Source organism: Dioscorea cayenensis, chromosome 18 (assembly GCF_009730915.1).
Source record: "Dioscorea cayenensis subsp. rotundata cultivar TDr96_F1 chromosome 18, TDr96_F1_v2_PseudoChromosome.rev07_lg8_w22 25.fasta, whole genome shotgun sequence".
NCBI classification, from domain to species: domain Eukaryota; kingdom Viridiplantae; phylum Streptophyta; class Magnoliopsida; order Dioscoreales; family Dioscoreaceae; genus Dioscorea; species Dioscorea cayenensis.
In genome coordinates, this window is record NC_052488.1 from 3316428 (window position 1) to 3326064 (window position 9637).

General features: G+C 35.1%; 1 protein-coding gene and 1 pseudogene across 1 annotated transcript; one reads left to right on the forward strand and one right to left on the reverse strand.

The window, feature by feature from the left end:
- LOC120282723 lies at positions 1-5853 on the reverse strand (annotated as a pseudogene).
- Positions 5854-8309: 2456 nt separating this feature from the next.
- LOC120282403 (eukaryotic translation initiation factor 4E-1-like) lies at positions 8310-9174 on the forward strand. The gene has a single exon (XM_039289207.1). It carries the CDS (start codon positions 8337-8339, stop codon positions 9021-9023), a length of 687 nt encoding a protein of 228 aa, XP_039145141.1. The 5' UTR covers positions 8310-8336; the 3' UTR covers positions 9024-9174.
- Positions 9175-9637: the final 463 nt, after the last annotated feature.

A 9637-nucleotide genomic window follows, 5' to 3' on the forward strand; every position in this document is an offset into this window, starting at 1 on the left:
TAACAATGCATTATAAAATATAATACTTCAAACATCTAATACAACAAACAAATACAAAATGTAATAGTCGAAGTATCTAATGTAACAATAGATTGTTGAATTCTCAAAGAAAACTGCTTCAATTGCGAATGAGAATAATCAGAAACCATCTCCTCAACAAGGTTTCTCATGCCATAACATCAATTTTTTGCAACCCCGAATATGTCCCACCATAGTTTATCATCATCAATTTGTACCCCTTGCCCTTCTCTTGCCAATAAATCTTAGCAAGCTTTGACAAATTTCTCCTACATAATATAAAGTTAATCATTATTTATATGTTATGATAAACAAATGAATTCTCACAGAAGAACACGAAACTTAATAGCTTATACTTACTGAAAGACAAAATATGGGATCGTCAACTGCTCACGTGGTACATATCTAAAGAGCTGTAATAAATGATCAACGTATACGACCTTCCGCCACACCTAATGAAGATAAAAACATGTGGGAAAGTTTTTTATTCACAAGAGTCATCACGCAAGTTCAGGCAAATTCAGATGATAATAGAAAAAGGAGTACCTCTCCATCTACCAATAGCTACAAAGCAAATATTGCCGCCTTGAGACCCAAAGTGGGATGTAGAACATATATTGCCTATGAACAACATTTGAATGGTTAAAACTGAAGTACAGTCACAAATATAAACTTGTAGAACGATATTCAGTTGGATAAATATTGGATACATACATGCAGATTACGCTGGTGTTTACGACCAAGTATCTGTTCTAACCGCTTCATCCATCCAAGATTTGGTTGTCTGTACAACTCATCATATAAGTTATAAAGTATCAACTATACACAAACAAACTTGAATCAAGGTGGGAACATGATAGCACACATAAAAAAAGATATGTATACAGAGTGAAAGCCCACTTGACACTCTAATTTTGGTTTTTGCCATAAGTTGACTAGAAATACTTACACTTGCAAAGATGCAGCAGAGTGAAGATAGACAATTGTGTAAGGCTTTTGAATCAAGGGTTCAAATTTCTACAAATGAGAATTAGGATCTGTCAGAGCCATAAAGGTGTGATGACGCAAATAACAAGTTGAGAAGCACTCCAAGATAAACATAGTTGTGGCATTACAAAGCGCCTAAGATCATCATCAGAATATAGATACCCAACAAAAATACAAATAATATGCTAGTTCCTATGCATTCATCACAATGAACATTCCTTTGAATCTTTTGTGACTTCCTCTCAAACACTGTCAACAGTGTCATGCCACTAATCTGGCTCCATAATGCTCGAACTCAGGACAATAATGGCAGACAATAATTATACTTCATGTGAGCATTTGCATTGTATGAGGAAAATTGATCAACTATGTATTACATGGCCAAAGGAGAACAAATATATACTGTGTAATTCAATAGCGGCATGGTGGGCTGATTACTACAAGATAACCCTTATCACACAGGGAACTGTCCAATTAAGAACACAACATAATCGACTAGATCACACGTACCTTCACCACATAAAGAATGAAGCGCTCCAAATCCATACAGCGAAGAAGAAAATGAGCTCCATCAATAGCCATCACCGGACGACCTTCACTATCTACACCACCCCGATAACTAAAATTGACAGTTTGAAGATAGCATGCATGGCACATATCAGTTTAACCCAAAATATCACAGTAATAACCTTAATTAATTCATGATGTTAACACAAAAACAAGCCACTTACACAATTTTCATTTCCGCAATCTCGGAAAGATTTAGAGAATTCGCTTTGGCGAGATATCGGGAATGAAGTGAATACTCCTCAGCAGCGGAAAGCGGAGGACCACCAAGATCCCCAAATCCTAGCAGCTTAGCACAATTAAAACCACATTTTGCTTGAGCAGCCTTCTCCCATTGCTCTTTGCGCTATTGATTAGGGTCCTTAATCAGTGACATGAAAGCCAGATCCAAGTATGCATCCAATTGAAAAGATTTTTTCCTGAAATAGTAAATAAATTTTCACTTAGATAACCACCATAGGCATTGCAATTAATGTTGTTCTTTAACAATTTGTATGTATCTAGAGACTATTAAGTTATATGCACAAATTAACAATCCTTGTTCTTCGCTTTGAGTGCACAGACTGTACCAGCTCATTTTGCATCTCAGTACATCAAACCTAGAAAGCAAATAGTGCTTCTTCGTGTCCCAAGAGAAACAAAGAATGGCATGTGAGATTTGTTTGGAATGGAGGAAGTTGGGGGTTTGAATCACAACAATGGCGGTTGTTTGTTTTAGACAACAAGTTAGAAGAAGGGGATGCATGTGTTTTTGAACTGATTGCTTCACAAAGTGAGGTTGTAATGCATGTGCATATCTTTCGAGTTGTGGTAAAAGTGACAACTACTGTGAAGGAGGAAACTTAGTTTGTCACTGAAGTAGGTGCAGGAAAGAATTAAGCTGAAAATTTTGTTTTATTTTGATGTGGAGAATAGTTCAATTATATATGTATGCTTGTTTAGAAGGTTTCTTGTATGTTTCCAATTAATCTTTAAATGTTGCTAGCTAGTATATATATATATATATATATATGCAGATGCATTTCTTATAATTAAGATGACTAACTAATTAAATAATTAATGTGTGAAGGAATTATAATACATGCATGATATTAATTAGTACTTAATTTCCTCCATCTTAACTTTCAGTGCAATCTCTGAGTACAATTACTTCATGTATAGTTCCAAGCAAGTATGGACAATGTAATATATATATATAAACTAATTACAAATCTTTTGATCCATAGGAAGACAAGGTTAGCATTCAAACTGATTATTAAATAAAATAACGTTCTTGGTTCATGAATTCAATAAAGCTAATCAGTTCCTCATTCAACTTATATAAAATAAATGAATAAATAAATCATCAGGTAGCGCTCTTTCCGTCTTATAATAGAGAGCGGCATCAAATAAAATAATCATGATCATTAATCTGGTAAAGATGGAGGCCAGACTAATTTGATCAAATTAATATCTTAAAAATGAAAATAATATTATGGATGAGTCTCTATATTTGGTTTTTCAAATAATAATTAGTAAATTAAACAAAGATATTAATTAATAAAGTGTAGTTTTTCAACAAGAATATCACTATTAATTACTTCTCCAGTCATTTGTCAAAATATGGGTCTCCCCCTTTTATAGTTGCTTGAAGCTATATATGATCTATCGATCATGCCCTTTCTTGTGCTTAATAATTAATTATGCAGAGCATTATAACATCAACTTATTTTTCATAAGAGAAATAAATAATTATAATAAACTTGTGGAAGTTTTAATAAGATGTATTATTTATTTATATATTCATTTATTTTTAAATTGGAAGAAGGTGCACTAATTCATGTATATATATACATATATATATATATATATATATATATGAATTTTCTCTAGAATAAATGCATGACAAAATCAAGGAGTTTTCTTACCCATGTACCTCATGGCACGCTCATTACATATGCATTAATTGCATTAATTCTACGTTACATTGTGCTACGTACGTTGTATATGTGATGCTTGAAATGAACGTCAAATTTTCATGTATGTCTATGTCTGCTGAATATATATATATATATATCTTTCAAGTCTTGGATTCAGATGGCATTGGTGGTATAGTCTTATATACTTGAGTGGGAACAAACAATCCACAACATAGAGAATGCTCCCTTCCTTTAACTCATATGTTATTTGAGCAACATGGCAAACAATCAACAGCATACAGAACGCACCCTCCCTTTAATCAGATCTCTCCCCATGTGACATTTTAATTAAGAATTTAAGGCTTTAAAACAATAGCGTTTATAGATCTCTGTATCAGATGAAGTAGATGTACAGAAAACAATATCAGTGACCTTATCTTTCTGTTTCTCCAAAAATCTTCTGACAGTCCCTGACGAATTACAAAGTAAAGCAGAATTAGGCCAAAAAATGTTGGTATGAAACAAGATAGACACACTCAAATACAACCCAGGGCTGCTGTGAGCTTCATCCAAACTCTACTAACCAATTGGAAAGGGGAATCACTAATGGATAATCAATTGGGAATGCAAAATGTTCCATAATGCCACAATATTCAAAGATACATTGCATAAATTCATAAACAGTGGCCGGAACCGATTATATTTGCAACACATAGGTGGGAATCACAATAAACTTCCTAGATTTCCATTTGAAAGGCTGCTAAGGAATACGTAGGTGGGAATCACTTAGACTGCTAGCATATATGGATATTTCTACTTAGATTTTAAAAGAAACAGGGCCCGGTGAATATTTCCTTTCTTTCTATCATGCCACGTTGACTCACTAATCATAGCCATGCATTTCCACATACATGGTTATTAAGTCTTTAGAGTGGTTTAAATTAGATAGCTTGGAGCAACAACCTTCACCCCATTCATATATAAACCACCTTTCTCCACAACTTTGATCTTACTTTCATCCATCTCAAGCATCAAACATGAAGGTATAATAATAATATATACGTATATATAGATATATATGTTTTTAATTAATCAAGTTTTTTTATTTATCTTTGTTTAGAATTGATAAACATGAATTGAGTTGCAGCAAAAGATAGTGATCAAGGTGCATATGAATTGTGAGAAATGCAAAATCAAAGCAATGAAAATAGTGGCAGCCACTGAAGGCATTGATTCATGTTCTTATTTCTGATCATAAGTTCATTCATTTTGTTTACATGCAAATTTGGTGAAAAAAATTCCTAGGTGTCAAGTCTGTTAGTGTCGAAGGGAAGGACAATGATCAATTGGTGGTGACTGGAGATTGTGTTGATTCGATAAGGTTGACGAGCAAATTAGGGAAAAAAGTCGGACGTGCAGTGTTAGTCAATGTCAATGAAGTGAAGAAGCCCAGAGAAAAGACGGTAGAGATGGCAAAGCCTGAAAAAGTGGCAGTAGTACCTGACAAATTGAAGGTTGTTTCTCAGGTTGAGAATCCGACAAAGTGGTACAGTAGTTGCCCACCTGCGCAGTAGTACCTGAGAAAATAAAGGTTGACAATACAGCGAAGTTGTACACTGGTTGCCCGCCTGCTCAGGTCTTTGTCTATGAAAGAGTCCACCACTACGTATGTGAATTGAATGCCGATCCTTGCTCAATCCTGTAATGCACTAATTCAAGAATTTTGATTGTCAAACAAGTATCACTTAATGTAATGCAGTGTTTTTGAACTAGAGTTATGTGTAATAAACTACAAGAAAAAATGCTATTTGCCATAAAACTACCAATCTACAACTCAAGTAGTTCATTATTCAAATGAAATTTAGATTTATAAAAGAAATAAACAAAAGAGTTTAATTTCTTTGCCACCAAATGTTTGAGTACACTGTTCTTCAAGAAAGGTTCATCTGTGTCACTTCCATGTCATTCAAATGAAGTTTTACCCATCCATTTCTGCACCAATTTTCATGATTCAAAGTTCTTTTGATTCCTCTACTTGTCTTCTACAACTTCAAATCATAAAAACTCAAAGATATTACTTAAACTTTGAGTTAGAACTCCAAAACTCCATGAAGCTCACTTGCAACCACAGTCCCAACCAATGCAAATTAAACATCAAAATTCTCCCAGACTACTAGACCAAATTACATGAGATCACCGCCATTAGAAAGCTAAGAATCAAATCTAATTTCTAGTGAAAATTTCATTAAATAACCTGTGAAGCACGGACACGACAAAACCACCGACGTACCAGTGTAGTGCCGGTGTCCAACACGGATACGCCATCGACACGGTGGGACACTGTATCTGACACCCTCTCATACGATTGGACACCTCTCGACATCCCTGGACACGGCCGAACTAGATTTTTGGTGGCAAAGCTTTGTCTGACCTTAGGTTGCAGAGGTTTGGGTAGAGATTTTCATCGGCATGAGGCTTGTAAGAGGATGAAATTGAGGTGATGAGAGGTGGAGTGGTGAAGAGAAAAGGGGTGCTGCGCATGATGACAGAGGCAGCAGCTGCGGGGTTCGAGGGAGGGGCTTTATGAGGCTCTACGCGTGGAGGTGATGAGGGTTGGAGAGGTGGAGAAAAGGCGCTGCGCGCGGAGGTGACAAGGGCTGGAGAGGTGGAGGAGAGACACTGCGCGCGGAGGTGACGAGGGCTGGAGAGGTGGAGGAGAAGCTCTGCGCGCGGAGGTTAGGAGGGCTGGAGAGGTGGAGGAGAAGCTCTGCGCGCGGAGGTTAGGAGGGTTGGAGAGGTGGAGGATAGGATCTGCGCGCGGAGGTGACAAGGGTCGGAGAGTAGAGGCGCGGTGGCTGACAAGGTTCCAAGCCTTTTAGGATCTAGGGTTTCACCACAAACATCAATCCTGACCGTTGATTTATTATTATTATTTTTTTAAATTTTGTTGAGACTCTTTTGCAATTTACTCTTTATAAATATTTATTATAAGATATTATAAAGTAAAATATCAAATTTAAATAGCAAATTTAATAGTATTATAAATATATTTTATATTATATTTTATTATTATTTATTTTTATGTTGAATATGAAGTGTTTTTTTTGATATAAGTGTACTTAATTACTTACTATTGTTAAAGACTTTTTCTATAGCATAATTACAAGAGAGTTACTATAAAAGTTATTTATATTTAAACAATAAATATAATTATTTATATTTATAATGAATATTTTACATTATATATATATATATATATATTGTTGTGTCTCTCTGTACCCGTGTCCTTAATTTTTAAAAATTACCTTGTCGCCGTGTTCATATCAAGAATAGTTGATCGATAAAAAAATAAAATACAATTATTTAAAAAAATACAAAATAAGATTTTGACAATTTTTTTTTATAAAAACAACAAACACTATATATACCTGAGCTGGGAATTAATTATCTCGTGCACCCACAATCTATGATCTTTATTATTATTTTTTCAAATGAGTCTTGAACTCATCATCGTTTTCCACAATAAGGTTAAGTATCACTAGGCTATAAATTTTTTGGTTTGATATCATTTCTTTAACAACATTTTTTTTTAATATTATTTTTGATTGAGATTTTACAAAATAATAATTCAAAAGCTTTTTTATTTTTTTAATAATTTTTTTACATGAACCTAATTATAACAAAATATAGTTTTTATAATTTTTAAAAAATAAATTTCTATTTGCTTATGTGCCATATATACCGTAATGGATCCCTTATTTTGATTAAAAAAATTAAATTATTATTATTATTATTATTTTGAATAGAGCTTTGAGAAATACCCTTATTAAAATGGAATTTATGATATGATATCTATCCAATATAACCTTTTTAATTTATTAAAAATTAAATTTTATATAGAGTCTCAACCGAAAAATACAATAAAATACAAATAAAATAAATTACATAATTGAAATTTGAAAAGGATGCATATGCAAATGTGTGGTGATTTTTTTTTTTTATTTTCAAGTATTTATGGACTTGGTTATAATTCATGCATAACACTTTCTTTTTAACCTTTTTAAAAGGAACATGGCACTCAAGATCACATTGGAAAAAATAATTAATAATAAAAAATAATTAATGATATAAAAATTGATAATAAGTTCAACCCAACAGATTCAAATTTTGTGACACAGTTTGCGACGCCAATAAATCGTTGCAAATAATGTGTCGCAAATCAATTGCATGTTAAGTGCCAATATTTGCGACAAAGTTTGTGACGCCAATAAATCGTTGCAAATAATGTATCGCAATATGTGTCGCAAATCATTACATGTTAGGTGTAAAAAATTTTGCGACAAAATTGGCGACATTCTTGGATAGTCATTTTTTTGCGACGCAATTTGATTAAATCTATAACATTTGTTGTTTTTTTGTCACAAATGGTTGCAATTTGTGTCGCAAATCTGCGACACATTTATGTGTCGCAAATATTATTTTTTCTTGTAGTGTCATTGCTTTGGTAAATAGTAGTGAGATTGAAGGAGGATGAAGACAGATTGTTGATGTTCAAACCCAATATTCAATGAATAGAACAACATGATGAGGAACTTGTAGTGTCTCTTGCGTATCCTAAATGTGGTCTTTTCAATTTTTAGGGTTGAGTCCTTACTTGATGGTAGCTAGCTCTTTGGAGAAGATACATTCTCCTGCAAGCTCATCCAAAAGCTCTTTGACCATTTGAATGGGGAAATAGTCCTTAATGGTCATCTCATTTAAGGCTTTGTAGTCAACGCAAAAGCACCACTTGCCATTTTTCTTCTTCACCAACAAAATTGAAGAGAGTAAAAAGAGCCTCTCGAGCAATCTCGTCTTTCTCGTGCCATGGCGGAGGAAACGAGAATGGGGGCGGAGCTGGCGTCGCAGGAGAGAGGAAGAGAGGAGGTGGATCCATCATCGGAGGTCGAGGAAGGCAAGATCGATGATGAAGCCGTGGTATCATCGCCGGGGAGGCGTCCTGCGTCGGAACCTCTCCAGCCCCACCCGCTGGAGCACGCGTGGACCTTCTGGTTCAATAATCCCAGCGCTAAGGCTAAGCAGGCCGCCTGGGGTAGCTCCATGCGCCCCGTCCATACCTTCTCCACTGTCGAGGATTTCTGGAGCCTATACAATAACATCCATCACCCAAGAAAGCTGACGGTTGGAGTAGATTTTTACTGTTTTAAGGATAAAATTGAGCCAAAATGGGAAGATCTAGTTTGTGCTAATGGAGGAAAATGGACCATTAGCTGTGCTAGAGGAAAAGCTGACACAGTCTGGCTATATACGTTGTTGGGGATGATTGGTGAGCAATTCGACTATGGTGACGAAATATGTGGAGTAGTTGTTAATGTACGTGGAAAGCAGGAAAGGATAGCTATATGGACGAAGAATGCATCCAATGAAGCTGCGCAGATAAGCATTGGGAAGCAGTGGAAGGAGTTACTGGATTCCAAAGAGACCATTGGGTTCATATTTCATGACGATGCAAAGAAGCTTGATAGAGGAGCAAAGAGTAGGTATACAGTATGAGTTGTTTGTTTAGAGTTGTCTGCTGTGTTATCAAATGATTTAGAGTATATGATATGAACATTTGGTAATGTTTGTGATATGTGAGGTAGAAATGTTGCCTTGTGGTTTGGACAACTTTGTTTGACTTACATATTCAGAAAATATGGACTTCCATGCTGCTTCATTTAAAAAAAAAAAACAAAATTGAAGAGAGTAGCCTAGTACTGGGCAAGATTGTCCCCTCAGAGAGTATGCCATCAATAAGTCTTTTGATTTTCATCTTCTGGAAATAGGGGTATTAGTAGGGTTTAACATTGATAGGCAATGTGCTAAGTTAGAATGGACTGTGGTGATCAAGTGAGATTAACAAAGGACAGCTGGTTGGTGGAGCGGAGACCTCATTGAATTCATTCAGGAGTCGATGAAAAGTGAAGATGAAAAAAGAGGGAACATCGGGCCCTGATTTGGGAGTTGGGTCTTGATTAATTGACTTAATTGATAAGTGTAAAAAATAAGCCACTTGATGGGTTTGTTCCTATTTGTGCAAGGTGGAATGTGTAACGGAATTGAAACTTGGGTGTGTGAGCCAATGTAATTTGATATGCATCCTGTTCAGATTAAATTCCATCTAAAGT

What these genes read in the sequence shown, in the direction of transcription:
- LOC120282403 (XM_039289207.1), top strand. Translation starts at nt 8,337, where the DNA reads ATGGCGGAGGAAACGAGAATGGGGGCGGAGCTGGCGTCGCAGGAGAGA.